Source organism: Arachis hypogaea, chromosome 14, assembly GCF_003086295.3.
Source record: "Arachis hypogaea cultivar Tifrunner chromosome 14, arahy.Tifrunner.gnm2.J5K5, whole genome shotgun sequence".
NCBI classification, from domain to species: Eukaryota; Viridiplantae; Streptophyta; class Magnoliopsida; order Fabales; family Fabaceae; genus Arachis; species Arachis hypogaea.
The window spans coordinates 115,029,698-115,049,326 of record NC_092049.1 but is presented as its reverse complement, the minus strand read 5'-3'; the positions used below and the strand labels follow the sequence as shown (position 1 = coordinate 115,049,326).

General features: G+C 26.9%; 1 protein-coding gene and 1 long non-coding RNA gene across 2 annotated transcripts; both read right to left on the bottom strand.

Moving 5' to 3' along the window:
- Positions 1-3,190: 3,190 nt before the first annotated feature.
- Positions 3,191-4,303, bottom strand: LOC112742968 (senescence associated gene 20). The gene has a single exon (XM_025792207.2). The coding sequence runs from the start codon at positions 4,175-4,177 to the stop codon at positions 3,668-3,670; it is 510 nt and encodes a 169-aa protein (XP_025647992.1). The 5' UTR covers positions 4,178-4,303; the 3' UTR covers positions 3,191-3,667.
- Positions 4,304-15,297: 10,994 nt separating this feature from the next.
- Positions 15,298-17,072, bottom strand: LOC140178874 (uncharacterized). Its single transcript, XR_011871851.1, has 2 exons — positions 16,712-17,072; positions 15,298-15,507 (listed from the first exon to the last, which is right to left on the bottom strand). It is a non-coding gene; the product is annotated as an uncharacterized lncRNA (long non-coding RNA).
- Positions 17,073-19,629: the final 2,557 nt, after the last annotated feature.

The following is a 19,629-nucleotide window of genomic DNA, read 5'->3' as shown; positions in this document are numbered from 1 at the left end:
ATGGACTATCCCCCGACGCGCATCCCCAAGAGTCTATGCATAGTCTTTTCTCAAATATATATAAAATTACTCAATGGGGGTCAACCTTTCCGGGAATTTAGAGTGTCCGGTCACATCTTACGTCGTAGGGTCAACAGAGTATTGAGTGTAGACCTGAAACACGTGGTGGTAGGCCACGGTATTTTACCCAGGAAAACTCGTATCTCAGATCAATTGAGTATATAATGCCAAAATAATATTCATAATCATTGTGATCTTTGCAAAATCATATCATACGTGCCATAATATCATATATACTCCAATTATACTCATTTCCATATTTACTTCACCGCTTTTCCTACTTTACTTCACCCCCAGTTATCTCAATTTTCTATCTCCATCTTATTACTAGAGCTCATACTATGATTTGAGACTAAAAAGATGAAAATAGAGGTTTAGAAGTTTAAAATTTAACTTAAAGAACACAAAATTTATTTTTGCTGGAACAGGGGCCACGCGTACGCGTAGATCCCAGCCCAAAAGGGTTGGTCGCGTCCCGGGCTGCTGGACGCGTATGCATCGGCAAGAAAAAGTCCATACTCGAGTGCGCAAAAGGGTTGGTCGTGTACGCAAATGCCAGGTCATGCGTACGCATGGGCCACGCGTACGCGTGAGCGTACATTTTTCCAAAAATTTGCATAAGTCTGAAAAGCTGCAAAATTTCACCCTTTTTAATCCCAACTTCTGACGCACATAACTTTTCTATTTTCAATCATTTTTCCTCCATTCTTTGAACGGCGTAAACTTTATGGACCCAATTTTCATACAAAATAAGTTTGAAATCATTTGGAGATCCGGAAGCCAAGTTATGGGTCGTTGAAGTTCGGCCAAAAACCAAATTTCACAAAAACTCAAAACCTCCATTTGCTTTTTAAAACTTATTCCAACCCAACTCATCATACCTATAATCATCAATATAACACACCTTTAACAATATCACAACAATCTTTAAAACCTTACCATTTCTCAACTCAACAACATCTCACTTCACCCTTTCAATACATCAATAGAATATCATTTCACTTATTCAACATACATATACATACACATATCATCATCAATTCATCATTCTTAGTTCATTCAACAAGCACCCCAATTCATGTCACAATTCTTACCAAAATCACTAAGCATCAAGTACATTCATACGTTCCAACCTAACCTGTGGTCATCTAACCTAAGTTTTCACATGACATTATATATTAAATATGAAAAACATAAACCATACCTTGGCCGATTTCTACGTTTGGTCCAAGGCAACCACTTAAGCCCCACACACACAGCCCCACAAGTTCCAAAATCACCAAAACTTTAGCATCAATCCTCCACCAAGCCTCCAAATGTCCACAATTTAATTCCAATACATGTATATATATACCTAGTTCACACATATCATACATATATATTTCAAAATTCAGAATTTACATACTCAAAACCAATAATTTACTAGGGCTAGAGACCTCACCTTATCCACGGACCAAGAGAGCCAAATCCAACAAGCTCCACAAGCAAATTTGAGCCTAGAAAACCAAAATAAACAAATTTTCAACTTGGATTCTCTTTAATTTTGAAAATTGAGGAATAGAGAGATTGGGGTGATAGAGTGACTTACCTATAAAATTGTTCCAATAGAATCATAGAGCTCAACGCGGTGAATGGGTAGCCACAAACGGTGCGACGATCGGAACTCGGATGGAGAAGTTATGGTGGATAGAAATTGGAACAAGGGTTTGGAACCCTTTTCTTCCCCTCCTTGTGTTTCAGCGTGCTTCTTGCTGAATTGGGGAGGAAGATGAGCTTTAGCTCATTTAAGTGATGGGTCCGGTTGGGTCTACGGGTCTGGTTTGGACTCGGTTCGATCTGTTCTGTCCAATTTTAGGTCAAATTCTTCGAAATTAGTGTCAAAATTCTCGTTTTAAAGAACTTTATCCTATTTTAATATAATATTCACATTTTAATTTACTTGATTAAAATTTAATTTATTGACTAATTATTTATTAATTTAGCAGAATTTACACGTATCTTATTAAAAATTAAAATTTATGTATTTATGTGTCTCATATCGTATCATATCCCGTATACATGTCAATGATTCAGTGTTTATTGCACTTGAAATTATGACATACGATTTTCAGGATTTTTTGAGAAAAAAATAGTTTAATATTTTAAAATTAGCTAAAATAATTAATAATTTGAATTAGCTTAAACAAAGAGAGATAAAAATGAAATAATAAGAATATAAAAAAGTTTAGGAGATCAACTACATAACAAGTTAATTAAATTAATTTTTTTATTTTTTATTTTAAATTTTGAGAAATTAAAGTAGTGGAGGGTTGTTTTTTTTTTATATATAATAAACCTGTTTTTTAATTAATTGGTTAAAGTTGACTTTACTCTTAATTAATTCGGTAGCAAAACCGTAAGAATATATGTCAGTGAAGAGGTTGCATTTAATGTAATAATTTGACTTGAAAATTTAATGAAATAACCCTAAAATTTATTATTCAAATTAATTTGTTTACAATATATTTATAAGAGTCGTTGCCTAATTTAAGAAAAAATCTCGTTTGAATGCTTTTTGACTTGGAAATTTATTCTAAATATCCGTTAATTGTCCTTCCATATTTGGCATGATTATGTGAATTTGTTTTCTGAATGAAAAACCGGAATATGAGACACGTATATATACCATGAGAAATCTTTCCCTAAACGATGGAAAATTCACGTTTCCATTCGTGAGCCATATGCTCATCATCACTCATCAACTAATCAAAGATGCTTTCTAACAGCAATAGTGCAATGTCCCTTTATTTGTATGTCTCCTTATATTAATTTAAATTTTTTTAAAAATTAGTTTATAATATAATATGAAAATTTTTATGATTTAAAAATTTAAAATTTCATCTTTAATAATTAAAAAAAAATTAACATAAAATAAATAAAAAAACTCAAATTCAAAAGAATTCTCTTATATAAAGAGGTATATAATCATTCATTTATTTTTTTATTAACTTAAATTTTTTTTTAAAAAAAAAATTATGTTTCATCCAGGCAGTTCTTTTCTAAAGCCGTCTCCTACAAGAAAGAAGGCAATAACAAAATTGAAAGAGTTTTTTTCAAAAAAAAAAATAATAATAATAATTGGACTATGATATGTCAAATAAAAAGGGCCATACCCAACTCCGCATATGTTACATTACTAACATTATTATAAACAAAGTTTACTAGGATGAGATCCTCTCGTAAAAGTCTTACTTAATCCAAATATGATAATATTTCCACCGTTGATAAAAATTTAGTTTACAAAAAAAAAAAAAAAAGCCATAATGCTTTTGAAACTGATGATGATAAGATTCAAACAGGTGGAAAATTATGTACAAGTGAATTATGTTGAGAAGGTTTAGATTTCAATACTTTTATTAAAGGTGGGTGGAAACTTAGATGCATTCCACTTTATGTAAAGTTGATAATCGAGAGCTGTTAGATGATTTGAATGATTTGACTAAATTTTCATCTAACAACTCTCAACTATTAATTTCACATAAAGTCGATTGTACCTGATTTTCACCGGTATTAAAATTTTAGATACAAGTGGATTTCGTTTTCTATTTAAACCAATGACCGGAAAATGCTAAATAGCTAACAGCAGTCCGGGCAGCGAGCGGCGATAGAGATCGCGAGGCTGGCTCTGCCACAGAGTGTTGCTGTCGTGCCTCTCATCTTCCCATGCCGGTGGCCGGAGATCCCTTACCACAAGCCATGTATTAAAGTACTCTCTGAACTGAGTTATGAGGCCATTCTTGAGCTTCCAAACGTGCACCCAATAGGCCTTTCCTTCCCACCCTTCGGCGATGACACAGTCTCCAATGGCAGTGACGCTTCTCGGCTCGAACCGGAACCCATTGTTGTGAGGCTTCTCCCCTGTTAGGAGCCTCATCATGTGTTGGCAATGTGGTGGACCATGGAACCACCATTCAAGATCACTTGCCACCAATTTGGATACCATGTCCATTTTCTTTACTTCTCCCAATAGTGCCTTGTATAGCAATTCAACTATTGCTTTGTTGTGAATTTGAAATGCCATGGTGTTTTGGAAAATTCGATCACTCCCTGTGTTTTGGAGGGATTGATGTTGCCACATTTTTATAGGCCTAGCAGTTAGGGATATATGTGTCCTAAGTTTGGTTCTTTCCAATGATTGATTCTAAGAAGAAAAGAAAAAACAAAAATGAAAAAACATAGATGGTTGAGATTTATTGATTTATGTGGTGGGGGTATTATTGAAGGGTTTTGGATCAGCTCCTAGAAAGTAGTGTGATTAATGCTGCATCTTTGAAATGACAAAATATGTCACACTCAAATATACAAATTAAACAATAATAATAAATGAAAATTATTTGCGTGATTCTGATAAAAATCTTAAACCGATTCGATTTAAGGTTCAATTTAAGATAAAAATCATTTGACAACGAGATAGACAAAAATAAAAAAAAATCAGTCAAAAAATAAGTATAATTTTTTTATAATTAATTAATTTAAAATAATAAATCATAAAAATAAACTTTTTAAAATATATATTTTAAATATAAAATATTTTATTTTATTATATTCGATTTTAACTCTCATTAAACTGAACTTTTTTGAATCACTAAATCTCTAACTCTACCAATTGAATAACCGATTTAATGATAAAACAGGTATATATATATATATATATATGGTGAATGCTATCCAACTTCCTCTAAAATAACATGTAAATTACCCTTCATTATATGTCACATTGTAATTGGTTCTTATCTTCACCATAGTTGTAGCGCCAATGTCACCATCTACTGTCCTCCCACACAACCTTTTTTTCCAGTATAGCCAGCACCTCTTTTTGTCATGGATCACTTCTTACCCACATAATTAATGGTTAATTTGGTTATTAAATTTTTTTATTAAAAAAACATATCTTTATTTAATTACGTAATGGAACATATATTTATATGTAAAATATAATTAAATAATAAAGTACGAATAAATTAAAAATTAAAAAAATAAAAATACTATAAAAAATACTTGTAAAAAAGTTAGATTTTATTATTTTAAACTTGTGTTATTAATTTTAACAATTTATTTTTTTAAAAATAATTTATGTACGATAAAAAATATATATTTTTTATTTTAATTATACTTTTAAGTACTCTAAATAGAGTTATTATATTATATTTTACATATGAATATATGTTCTATCGTGTAATTAAATAAAGATTTGTTTTAATAAAAAAATTTAATAACCAAACTAAACATTACTTAGGTATGTATTTCATATTTATCTCTTAAATATTTATACAATTTATTTTTTAAACTGTTATATTAGTTTCTTCTCTAATATAATACAAAAAATAAATTTTCATAAAAATAATTTGTTTAATTATTAATTAAATAATAAAGTACTAATAAATTAAAAATTAAAAAAATAAAAATACTATAAAAAATACAGTAAAAAAATTGAATTTTATCATTTTAAATTTTTGTTATTAATTTTAATAATATATTTATTTTTTAAATAATATATGTATGATAAAAAATATGTTTATTTGTTTGGAGTACAAATTTTATTATTATATTTGTATGTTCATGATTTTAATTATACTTTTAAATAGATTTATTTTATTATATTATATTTTACATATAAATATATGTTCCATCACGTAATTAAAGATATGTTTTTTTAATAAAAAAATTTAATAACCAAATTAACTATTAATTATGTGGGTAAGAAGTTATGGCAAAAAGAGGCGCTGGCTATACTGGGAAGAGAGGTTGTGTGGGAGGGCTGTAGATGGCGATAACCTTGGCGTCCCAACTATGGTTAAGATAAGGACCAATTACAATGTGACACATAATGAAAGGTAACTTACATGTTATTTTAGAGGGGGTTGAGTAGCATTCACCCATATATATATATATATATATATATATATATTCCTCAAGTAATAAAAATTTTAACTTCAAGTCATTATAATGAAAAAACATAACATAATTTTTATTATTATGATGGAAAAACTTCTATTCTTTTATGAAATATTCATAGTCTTAGTTGAATTTTTAATAATAAGGCATAAACTTTGATAATTACATCACAAATGAAATAATATCTAAAAAAAAAGTGATAATTTCACATGATAAGCAAGAAAAACTTGTCATAATCATAAGGTATTTTTAGTTCTAATAATTATAACTTATAAGTGGAGGTAACGATGTGAAGTAGATGTAATAGTGATACAGCCAAATCCAAATTTTGGGTTTGCTGCTCTAAAATGATCAAATAAGTAAGATGCTTAGCATGACCTTCGAATAGGCCTATATATTCCATCATTTTCTGAGGATATATGTTCGGTATATTCTTAAAGGGTTGTGATATTTACATTGATATTTTTGGAATGTAGGATGCAAAACCTTTCCCTTCTCTTGTTACACCTTAGGCCTTTGGACAACTTGCACCTATTTAGAATCGGATACCTGAGTTAGTGACAAATGAACAAAATCAGGAACCGCAAATATTCATCAATGGAGAATTTGATTAAATGTTATAGTAGGTAACACCTATTTTTAACCAACTTAGATTCGTCGAGTGGTCAGCTCATTCTGACAGACCTTTAAATGAAGTTCGATTCGCAGATCAGACAACCAAAAAGGTAACATTTATTTTTGGCCAAGAACTAATCTGTCGCGGATCCGAACTTCATTTGAGGGTCTGTCGCTAGTCAATGGGTTATTTACATGCAAGTAGGATTCGAACGTTCAACACTTGCTTAAGTAGATGAATGAGCTGACCACTCAACTAACCCTTCTTAGCTTCTTGTGTAATTTAATTTGTATCCTCAAACTTGTGTGTATAAAAATTCACATGTATCTGCAACTTAATTAATGAGTTTGTGCTTATTAAATATGTAAATTTAATTTATACATTGGATTAATTATGAAATGAAATCAATTAGATTGCGTTTGTTTATAGAAATAAGATGCTGAGATAGGAACACAGAAATACAAAATCGTGTTTGACAGATGAGATATAAATATAGACATTGTGTCTAGAGATATTAAAGTAGTATATTTTGTATCCACTCTAATAAAAAAGACACAAAAATACTAACAAGAGACACGATTTATTTTTTTATTTTTGTTAATTTTTCATAATTATATTTTTTATTATTATATCTTTTTTAAATTTTTTAAATAAAAAAATAAAAATAAATTAATTTTTTATAATTTATTTTAATTTATCACCAAATAAAATATAAAAATATAAAATTTTATATCTTTAAATTTTGTCTTATTTTCAGTATTTTATCTTATTTTATTCACAAAAAACAAACGCAGCGTTAGTGATAAACACTTTATCTTGAAAGAAAAATCACTTTGATTGTATCTGAAACATTTTCTTTGAATTTAGATGCCAATTTTTCCTCCGCCGGCTTCTCGAATTGTCATCATATGCTAAATTAACTGATTTAACCAATTAAATATAACATTAATCCTTTTCTAAAAATACCTTAGTTTTATAAATCTTGGTATATTCTTTTACGTTTTTTTTAATCCAAATATATATCTTATATGTTATTTTATTTCAAAAGTATAATTTTATTAAAAGAATTTGCTGAAATATATGAAGAAATATATAGTACAAAAAAAAATTGATATAAAATTTAAAATGTTTCCTTTTGAATATACATTAATTAAAATTTATCTTATTTAATATTTATTAATTAATTATAATAATTAATAAATATTAAATAAAACAAATTCTAACTATTTTTTTTTCTCACTATTACCAATTAACTTTATCCTCTCTATATGTACATTGATGTCTCCATCATGGTGATTCTCTTTTCATAGCACACTACCATTGGCAAAATGAACCCCATTTGCATTTATTTCAACTCCTAATTTTATGATATATAGAAGTGGTACCACACACTTATCAAGATCATCATGGCCACAAATACGAACCTTATTGCTTTAATTTCCATACATTTAATTTGTTCAATCATAGTTAGTAGGGCCACTTCTAAGGATGGTTCACACATTATTATGGGCACATATAGAATTGAAAATACAAAAGTGGCATCGCCATTGCATTGAAATAATCACACCTATTATATATTATTAATTTTATAGTCTAATTTTATAATTAAAATATACTATATATTACTCTCATATAATTAAAATTAATGTTTTTCTTTAAATTAAAGAGTTCTTCTAACTTTTTTTATTTCTCTCATTTTTCACTTAATATATCTCTCTTATATGTATATATATGATTATTAATAATTAATTATGAATTTAATAAACAAAATATATAAAATGATATTCTTTAATTACATTTAAATTAAATTAAAATATTAAAATTAAAATATAACTATATATTATATATATTATACATTATTAACTAATTTAATAATAAAAAATATTACATGATATTCTCTTATTAAAATTAATTAAGAAAAAATATTTTTTTTAAATTAATAAACTCTTTTTCTACTATTTCTTATCTACTTCTCTCCTTTTTTTTTTATTTCTTTCTATCATTTTTACTCTATATATAATTTATAATTTATATTTTATATTAGTAATTTGACAAATCAAAATTTATCACAAGATATTTTTTTAGAATTTTTTTCAGAAAAAAAATAAAAAAAAAAATCATATTTCCCTAAACACCATTTTTAAACTTTAATTTCCCAAATACGATTTTTAAAGTTCAAAAATGATATTTAAAAAATATGAATTTTTTATTTTATTTCTGAAAAAAATTTCTATTTTTTCATTACAATTAAAATAAACTTTTTTTTTAAATTAACAAATTCTTTCTTATTTTTATTCTTTATCTTTTTCTCTCTTTTTTTCATTCTCTATTTTTTTTCTACTTCTATATTCTACAAAAAATTTAACATAATAATAATAATAATAATATATTATTATTATTATTATTATTATTATTATTATTATTATTATTATTATTATTATTATTATGAACAGCTCGAGGTCATTGATAAATATATTTAGCATTTTTACAACGTTTGTAAAATTGATTACTGATGGTTTAACCGTCAAACCGTCAATAAAACTATTGGTAAAAGTAATCACTCTTGTAGTAAAAGAGTACTGGACTAGCTATAGATGGCTGCTATATTTCCTCATATGATGTAACTTGTTGTAGAAGAGTAAAAGAAAAAATCGAGAGCAATATTTCAAGACCAACATGATATTTAAAAATTAAAGAATAAAAAAACAAAAGTAGCCTATATTTAAAAGAAATTAAAAATAAATTTAAAAGGTTGACAATAAAAAATTAACAAATAAAAACACACAAATGTCTAACAAAATAGTTCCATTTCAATATCAAACAAGTTTTTTTCTCTTATTTTTACAAATAGAAGGCAAATAACATTACCCTTGTCATTGATGATTCCACCAAAGTTTCACATAGAAAAAGAACAAAAAACAGAGTTCCTCTCTATTCCCATTTGTATGGCAATGACGAAAGCATAGAGTCAGAGAATAATCAACATCGTCAAGACATCGTGCCGTTAAATGATTCTATCTAAGAGATGCAGAGTTATTTACGATTTTTTTTTTTTTTTCTGGTTGTTATATATGTTCCTGTGTCCTGTACGGGATAATACATAAAATTATATAAAAAAAAATTTATTAAAATTTAAATGTAAAATATCTATAGTAATTATTATTATTATAAATATTTTATAACTTAAAAATATTAAAAATAATTAATATTTATTTTAATCAATTTGGATTGGATGAATGGTAATCTCATTTGTCCGTTTAAGCAAGTATTTAGAGTTCGAATCTTGCCTTGTGTGTATAACAATCCATTAGTTAACGACAGACTCTTAATAAATAGAGTATCAATATGTGGTGGTCATCGATTTGCCGAGTTAGAAAATCCATTGAAAAAAATTGTATTTGTCTTTAAAATAGATTAATTTTCCATTAATAGCAATACTTATGAACTTTTGTTTTGTTGAAATTTACTTGGGACAATTTTATTTGATGGTATCATATTCATTCTTGAAGTCAAAATAATATGATCAGCACTGTTACTTGTTAAAACTTCACATTTTATGAAATGATTTCTAAATTTTCAAATTCATAAACTTATGTCATTACAAAAGTTATTAGATCGATCAATTAATATTTCTTGATAACATAGTGTACCAAAACACCACCGTTGAGTATTAGTTAGTATGAAGAGAAACCAATAACAACTTTTGTTATTCAATATATAATTTATTCTATTGAAAAATAAATTAATATTTTCTAAACTTATAAATACATTTTTTTCTGATTTCTTACACTATTTTATTTGACAATATTTACCATTAAAAAATAGCAAATGACCAACTATTTTACAATATATATAATGTACAAAGTAATTTCTTATCTTGAAATTAATTCTGGTTAGTGAGATAAAATTTAAAATATTTTTTTATTTTCTTACTCAAATTTAAATTTATATTTAGAATTGATTAACAACTCATTTTTTCTTAATTTCAATAAAAAAATAAATTGGTTCGATATAAAATATTGAGCATTTAATAATTTCAATCATTTAAATTTTAATTACCAAAAATTCAATTAAAAATTAATTATAAACTTAATAATTGATAATATATATATTATATTATATTAGTACGTAAATAATAATATCCAATGTATTAATTATTTATTTTTTTGATAGAGTTAATGTATAATCTATTGAGGATTGATTTATTATCCAAATTTTTTTTTATAAATTTTGTAATATATAAAAATAGTGATCTTATTTTTTATTATTATTTAAAAAAATTTTCATAATTTTTTATTATGTAATTAACTTCATTCATAACTTTTATTATTGTTTTTATACTAAAAAAATATCAATTTATATTATTTACATATTTTTTCACTACTAATAAATAAATAAGTATTTGCACTATTATACTTATTGTCTTAGATAATGACTTAAATTACTTATTTTTTATGTTAAATAATATTTTATATGGTAAATTTATTAAATATTAAGATGAAAAAATTGTTCAATAAATTATATAAATAGTCATTACAGAAAAAGAAAAAAATTATGTATCATATATAATAATCCTTGATATATATAGTATCATGTATATATTAAGATTATCTATTTTAATTATGTGAGTAATTATTTTTATTTTCACTTTTTTATTACATTAGAAAATAATATTTAAAACTAAAAAAGAGATAATTAATTTTTTTTAATTTGAATTAAAAATATCTTATAAATATATCCAACTTATATATATACTAAGTGTTATAATATTAAATAGTATAGTATTTGCTATAACAATGACTTAAAATATTAATCCAAGATATATTTGGGTTTAGTAAGACCTCAATGCAAGCAAGATCAACTAAAATCTATTGTTAGGGTCCCAAATCCGACTTAAGTTTATTACCTTAAATGCCCAACGCAGATGAAATCCTCGCGTCCCCTCTTATATCGGCTCAGATTAGATCCCGTTGCTAGTTAGATATGGTAATGAGTACTCAGTGGAGCGTGAGAAGCCCCCTTCCCATCCCTCACTCCTATTTAAAAAAAAATGTCCCGTTCCTTCTCTATCATTGCAAGTTCCTATTTAATTATCCCTTAGGGAACGCAGATCTCCTCGGGTATCTACGAATATTCTTTGAAAACTTTTGAAAAAAATTAACACAAAAAGATATAATATAATAATCATAAAATAATCGATTCAATATAATTCAACACAATTTATAACATATTCATTATGAAAAATAACATTTCAAAAGGAGAAAACATAAAAACATATTCCAACATGATAACATAACATAATTTTTTAGGACGATACTGAGCGACATAGCGACGGACTTGAGAGGTAGAGAAAGTGAGTTAGAGAGAGAGAGAAGATCAAGGCTGAGAACGAATATGGAAGAAAAAGGAAGAATTTGAATTGAAGGCAAAAATTAGGGTTACTAAATTCAAGAAATGGATTTATGTATATAAATTAGGAATTAATGATTTTATATTTGCGTATATTTAATAGGTTCTATGGGCAGGTACTTATCCCCATATCTCTATTAGGGTGACAAACAGAAAAGTCCATCCTGTCTTGCTAAAAGTCCGCCATCTGGTGGGTTGCCCTGCCCTATTTCGCCTAGTAAGGCGGTCCTCAATTTCTCTCCCGTCCCGCCTAATGGTACGCGTCGGGTTGGCGGGTTCTCCTTTTTTTATAAACTATTAAATATTAAACAATATATATAATTTCACAACAATTTCAATAAATTTATAATTTCTAAAAATATAAAAAAATGATAATTTTTAAATTCACACACATTAAAGTCTTTATAATTATAAATATGTAATAAACATAATTATAAACCAAATTTATTGAAACAAAATAATAAAACCAACATTGTCCAAAGCAAAATAAATATTGTCCAAAATATATAATTAAACATCTTCAAGTTTATAATCAATCAAACATAAAATATAATTCAAAATATAAGTTAGAACATCTTCAATTATCATCTTCATTCTCTTGTAGATCAATAACATCATAAAAATTTGTAAAAAAATGGTCCTGGCAAAATAAAAGTTTGGCCCAGCGGAGAAGCCTGTCCCGCCCTGCCAAAACCCACCAAATCCTATGGATTAGGCGGTGCGGGGTAGGCAGGCTTTTTAAGTTTGACAGCCTTAAATTTCTAGCCCAACCCACCTTTTGGGAGGTTATGCGGGCCAATCCGATAGGTTTCGGCCCATTTACCACCCTTAGTCTCCATCTATTTTCGCGTAGCAGGTCGTGAGGATTTCACGAGTCCCCATCTAGTCCTAAAACGCGAGTAATCCCTACAAATACCCGTTTCGGCTGTTTTTATGATCATTCCTATTGCAAGCATTCATTGGTTCATGACGTGGAGCTATTTTAGCCACTCAATAAATTTTCAGATAATCAAAGTTAAGATTATATCATTTTTATAAAGTCACATATATCCTTGTTATAACAATATTAATAGAAGATAAATGGATAAACACTAAACTATTGTTTGGATATAAGATGGAAAATAAGAGGAAAGACAATAGAAAGAAAATGGAAAGAAAAGTATATTTTTGTATGTGTTGTTTAGATGAAGAAAAAATGAATGGAAAGAAAATAGAGAAAAAAATTTCTTTTGCTTGAATGGAAAGAAAAGTAAGAAGAGAAAAAATTATAATAGAGTAAAATTATATTAATATTTTTATATATTATATATAAATTATAATTCAAATGGTAACTTTATATTTTTACCCATGTTTGCACGTCTGCATTAGTTTTCTTCGCAACTTTGAAGAGAAAAAATTTACATGAGCTTTACATACACTTTTATGTTTTCCATTCAATTTCTTTGTTGATTCAAACAATGAAAAATTGATTTTTTTTTTTGTCCATTTTCTTCTCCAGCAGTTATTTCCTTACAAATTCTTCTAATCCAAACAATGCATAAATAAGTCACATTTTTCATATATATAACAATAACTAATATCACATTTAGGTTAATTTACGTTGATAAACCAAAGCCACTCCAAAAGTATTTGAATCTCCCAAACTCAAAAACATTACCTGATTGTCTCCATTTACATTTCTATATAAATCGAATTTAATGAATTCGAATTAGGGTAATAAGTAGTAAATCGAATCTATAGGATTCGACTTACTTGACATTGTGATTCGAAAGTAAATTAAATTCAAAGAATTCAAATTATGTCATCTCCTACTAAATCGAATATATAAATTTCGATTTATATGGTCCATGCTAACTCGAAGTAATAAGGTTCAATTTATACTCACTTAATAGCAATCCAGCTCATTGTAAATCGAATCTCCTTCATTCAATTTAGTAGTGATATGACTGTTACAATCTGAAGATATAACTCGGCACTGTATGTTACTACGAAAACACATCATTCGAACTCCATAAATTTGATTTACATAGATATGTAAATTGAGACATGCACGCAGCCTTTTTTATTTTGGGGGATATACGTAAAATTAGTTTATAAATAGTTTATAAAAGTGATTTACCCCACATATTATAACTTGTGAAATCATAATATTTTGAGAAGTGATGTATAGACAACTTAAATGTTGATAAGTCTGAAAAATTATAGAAAAAAGAATAAAAATATCAAAAAATTACATGTTGATCCATAAGATTTTTTTTTTAAAAAAATTTGTCCATAGTCTATGATTAATAACTTTAAAATTATATATGTTATTTATTTTATATATTTTTTATTTAATAGAGATATATAATTTTGTTATCGGCGATGTTAGTGGTTATAAAGAGATTTTTACCTTTAAATAAATTATAGAGAAATTAAAAACAAAATTGGTTACTATTTTTCTGACAATTTATTTATTTATTAGTTTAAATTAAAATTAAATTATATATTTAATTTATATTTATTTGTTTATCCTAATGATTGTATATAATAGATAATATATTTAAGCATGTTTTGAAAGAAACTATTGAATTTTATATAATTTAAAGTTAATTATGAAATTAAAACTAAGATGAAGTGAAATGCAATAAACATATGAGGAGTGAAAGTAAAATAAATAATTAAAAAAAATAAAATAATTAAAAAAATAAAAAAAAAAAATAATGCATATAGTTGATAAAAATATATTGTAAAAAAAATTAGTATAATCAATGAATATATGAAAGACAAAAATTAAGATATATTTTTGTTAAAAAAATTCAAGAAAAATATTGTGAAGAAAGAACCTATTAATTAATCAAGTTGTATGAAAATATTATAAAAAATTTAAAATATTAGTAAATAAAATAGTAACTCCTTTAAGAACTATTAATCAAAATACATAAAAGTACATTCTGATTCATAGATATAGAAAATAATAAGAGAATGATTTAAATTAAATTTATTTATTTTATTTATTATTTATTATTTATTAAATAATTTAATATTTATTTAATTTTGGTCAAATCAGATAATATAATTGATTAATTATAATTAATGTTATTCACCCTAATGGTATAATTAAAACATATTGAAACTCTAAAGGTAAAATTACAATTAAATATTGTAACACCCTAACCTTTAGCACGTCATGATCGTACCAAAAGTAAGGAGTTACTAACCTGTTTTCCTTATTTACTATTTAATATTGAGCCTTTAGGTCGATATCGCGTTTCAGTTTATAAGAAAATACCAGAAAATTATTTGTAGTAATTAAAATCACACAATTATTATTAATAATAAATGCTATACAAATGAATTTAATATAAAACTCAAATACAATACCTATCCCTCTGGATAAAATAAAACTTAAAGCAACAAGGGCGAGGAAACTCTATAAAAATAACAGGAATCACAAGTAAAACTACTAGTCGTCTGCATCTTCTAACTGAATCTTCGAACCTGTGTCACTGAAAGGGTGGAAGATTTTGGGGTGAGAACAAACCACACGTTCTCAGTAGGGAATGGGAATGCCGTAAAAGTAATGAATTTAATGCAAATAATTAACTTACTTAGTAAAACTATTTTGTTAACCCTTTGGAAATACTTTTATTTCTACTTTAGATAAATAATTACTTTTCTTTAAATTTCTAAACTCAAAACAAAACTTAAATATAAAACTAGTCACATTTTCTATCTCTCAGCCACATAGTTAATCCTCAGTCAAAAGTCAACTCGTAATCACTTTAATACACTCACAAACAAATAGTGCAAGCAAGAGATTCAATTCAATGTACAAGCAAGTCACAACAAGACAAACAATACAATCACAAAGTAATAAAACAGGCAAGCGTAATCAAATGCAAATGCGCAATCAATATGATGCATGTCTATCCCTAACGCAGGCCATGAGCTCATGTGTCGGTTGCCTACCCGCTCCTGACATTACCCGGGCACAAGTCCCAGATATGGTTTTCCAGATGCATCAGTGTGCTTATAAGTCGTACGGCCAGGCCGCATCAGTGTGACTTTCCAAATCAATAAGCGTACATCTGGAAAACAGTTCTCAGTGTGTGGGCGTCCCCACTTTACATTTGGCACTAAGGCCCAAACAATGTCACATCTGTTCTCCTGTGGCAGACACTTCATTAATTAATATATTCTTTAAATCCTTGTTCTCTGCTCTCCTGTGACAGAGATTCCTTTTCTTAATAAACCGAGCTCAAATCTTTACTTAAAACAAAATCTCTCCTTAAAAGATTGGGTTTAAAACATTATATCTTTCTTAATAAATCAAACTTTAAAATAGAATAAATCTTTTCTTAACTAAATATATTTTAAATAATTTAATTTTCCAAAACCAAATCTTTTAAAATAACTTTTCAAATAAAACCTCAGATTTTATAAAATTTCGGCGGCATTTTCTCTAAAATTCGGTCTAAACCACCCTTACGGGTTTCCTATTCCTCAACAATTCACCAGCCTTTTTCTCAACAATTCTCAAATCAGTGAAATTCTTAATAATCAGAAAACAGTCACATTCACAGCAATAATCCATACTCAATAACATTACTATTATTAATATATATATATATAGATATATTCGCAATTATTCAATTAATTTTGTAGGCATTCTAAATTAAAAACGTTTATCTTTAAAAATAAATCCCCTACCTTCATACGAAATTAAAATCAACGAAAACTTTGGAGAAACTTTTTGATCGAGCTGCTGAAGAGAAAAGCATCAGAAATCATATGTGCCTTCTAGAACTCCAGTTGGCCGAACTTAAGGGAAAGAGGAGCTACGTCACCGTCAACCTCCATCGAACAAAAGTGACGCCAATGTGTAGAGGAGGAAGATAAAAACACTTTTACCGGATTAGATTTTTGATTGGAATTACAGATCGCAAGAAATTGAACTCGAAAGATCAAAGGGAGTCATGGTTTCTCCCTCACCCACGGTCTCTCTCTCGGCCTTTCTTTCTTTTCTTGCTTCGGTTAGAATGAAATGAAATTAACTAAAGGGAAAATGGCAAGGAATATTGGTTTGTGGTGGTAAGTATTAGCAGGTGTCAATGATACATGTATATGTATATATGTCCACAAGACACGTTTTCTTTACTTTCTTTTCTTAAGGCTTCGGCCCTTTCTTTTTTTTTTCTTTTAACATAATAATAATAATAATAATAATAATAATAATAATATAAAAATAATAGTAGTAATAATAATAATAACAATAGTAATATAAATAAAAATCAATGTAAATTTTATCTATCGAAGTAATTTTTAATAAATAATTCAATTTACTAGAATAAATTATAATTAAATTAAACTTCAATAATAATAAAATTCTATTTAATTATTTTTGTTAGAAATAATTTTCTTAAAAACAAAATTCAACAAATATAATAACTCATAAATAGTTAATTATTTAATTTTTGAAAACTTGGGTTTTACAAATATTAAGGATAAAATTAAAATAAAGTTGCATTTGCTAGGTCTTGTAATTTTTTTTAATAAAAATCTCACTTATACATTTTTAAAATGCATCACTTTAATACAATGATATTTTTATTAAAAATAAAAATTATGATAAATATCTCATATATTTGTTAGTAAATTATATATAAAATTTTTTTTGAAGCATATCATTTTTATTATATAAAAATAACTTAAATATCTTTAAATGTGATTATGATAATTTATTAAGTATTATATTTTTATACTAATTTATATTTAATAATTTATCTCTAACTTTTAATTATAATAAAAATGTAAGATATGATGTCAAAAAAAAAATGTTAAAGCGACATAAATTTTTTACTAACAAAAAAAATATATTTTTTTTATTTTTTAGACACGTATCTATTTTTTTAAGTTATACATTTTAATTTATATAAATTAATGACAATTAAATGTACAAAAAAATACTAATTAATAAAGAAATAAAATTTAAGATAAACATGTCCTGAACAAATTGAAATAAAATAAAGACTTTTAATTATGATCACTAATTATAATCACATATATTTACTTCAAGATTTATACTTCGAAAACTCAGTATATTAATATTTTGTATTTTTATATCTCAATTTTAGACTATCACAAACATTAGTTACTCTCCAATAATGACAATACTTTTAAAAAAATATACAATTACCTAAAATATAATATTTGTATAGTAACTAAAATTTAATTGCCAATATAAAAGTAACATATAATATCATTTCGTAATCAAATAAGTGTTTAATCAAATAATTGAATATTTATATAATAATACGATAAAATAAATTAAAGTTTGAGTTTAACAATAGCAAGCACTCAAGTTTAAATTTTTATAAATTAATTTATTTTTGATAAAGTGAATTGCGCAATAAAAAATTCATAAAAAAATTCATATGTTAAAGTAGAAAATAATTTATTTATAAATACAAAATTAAAAAAATTATTCTTAAAAGTTGAATATGCAGGTAAAAAGATAAATTATAATTTGTAAAAATGATCTCTAAAATTTATTACAATAAATAATAAAACTGTAAAAATCATGTATCTATATAAATTAAATTATATTAAATTATAAGATATCTAAATATTTAATCCACCTAATTAATTAGTTTATAATTATTTGATTTAATAATTAAAAAAAATTGAATAACCCTTTTTAGAAATATACCAATCTAAATAATAAAGAAATAATCAAATCCAAAAAAGTTATAGAATACCTATCATACACTACGATTGTTAGTATTGAGAAAGTTTTAACCATTTATTCTTTTATTGGCTGTCTTTTTATCTACTATGCACTTTATCTACGAATATGTTAAGAAATAAACTTATGCTTCAACCTTTCAAAATCTCATATATTCTTGCCAAACACAATATTATTAGGGATAAGTATGATTTTGGTCCCCAACGTAGAGGCTGAAAATTTATTTCGTCTCCGGCCTTTTTTTCGCTATAAAATGATCCCCAAGATTTCAATTTGTTTTAAAATCGTCTTTTTTACCAATTTTATTTTTTTATTACCAAATTACCCTTCATTAAAAAATAATAAAATAAAACAAATATAAAATAAATATAAAATAAATAAAAAAAAGGAAAGAAAGGGATAGACAGAATCGGGGGAGGAAAGAAAGGGGTGTGGGGGCGGGGGGGAGGGGAAGGGAAGAAGGGGGAAGGGAGAAAGCACCACCGCACCGCCACCACACCGCCGTCCTGACGCACCACCGCACCCGTCCTGCCGCACCGCCGATCCCGCCACTGCCTTCTTCTTCTTCTGGGGGCGAGAAGGGGGGAGGGGAAGGGAAGAAGGGGAAAGGGAGAGAGTACTACCGCACCGCCGCCGCACCGCCGCCGCACCGCCGCCGCACCACCGCACCTGTCCTGCCGCACCGCCGATCCCGCCACTGCCCGCTTCTTCTTCTCCTTCTTCCTCTTCCTCGCCGCCCCGCCGCTCTGTCGCCCTGCACCACCACACCACCACCATTTCTTCTTCTTCTTCTTCTTCTTCTTATTCTTCTTCTTCTTCGCCGTCCCACCGTCCTGCCGCGTTGCACCACTGCACCCCCACCATGTCCTTCTTCTTCTTCTTC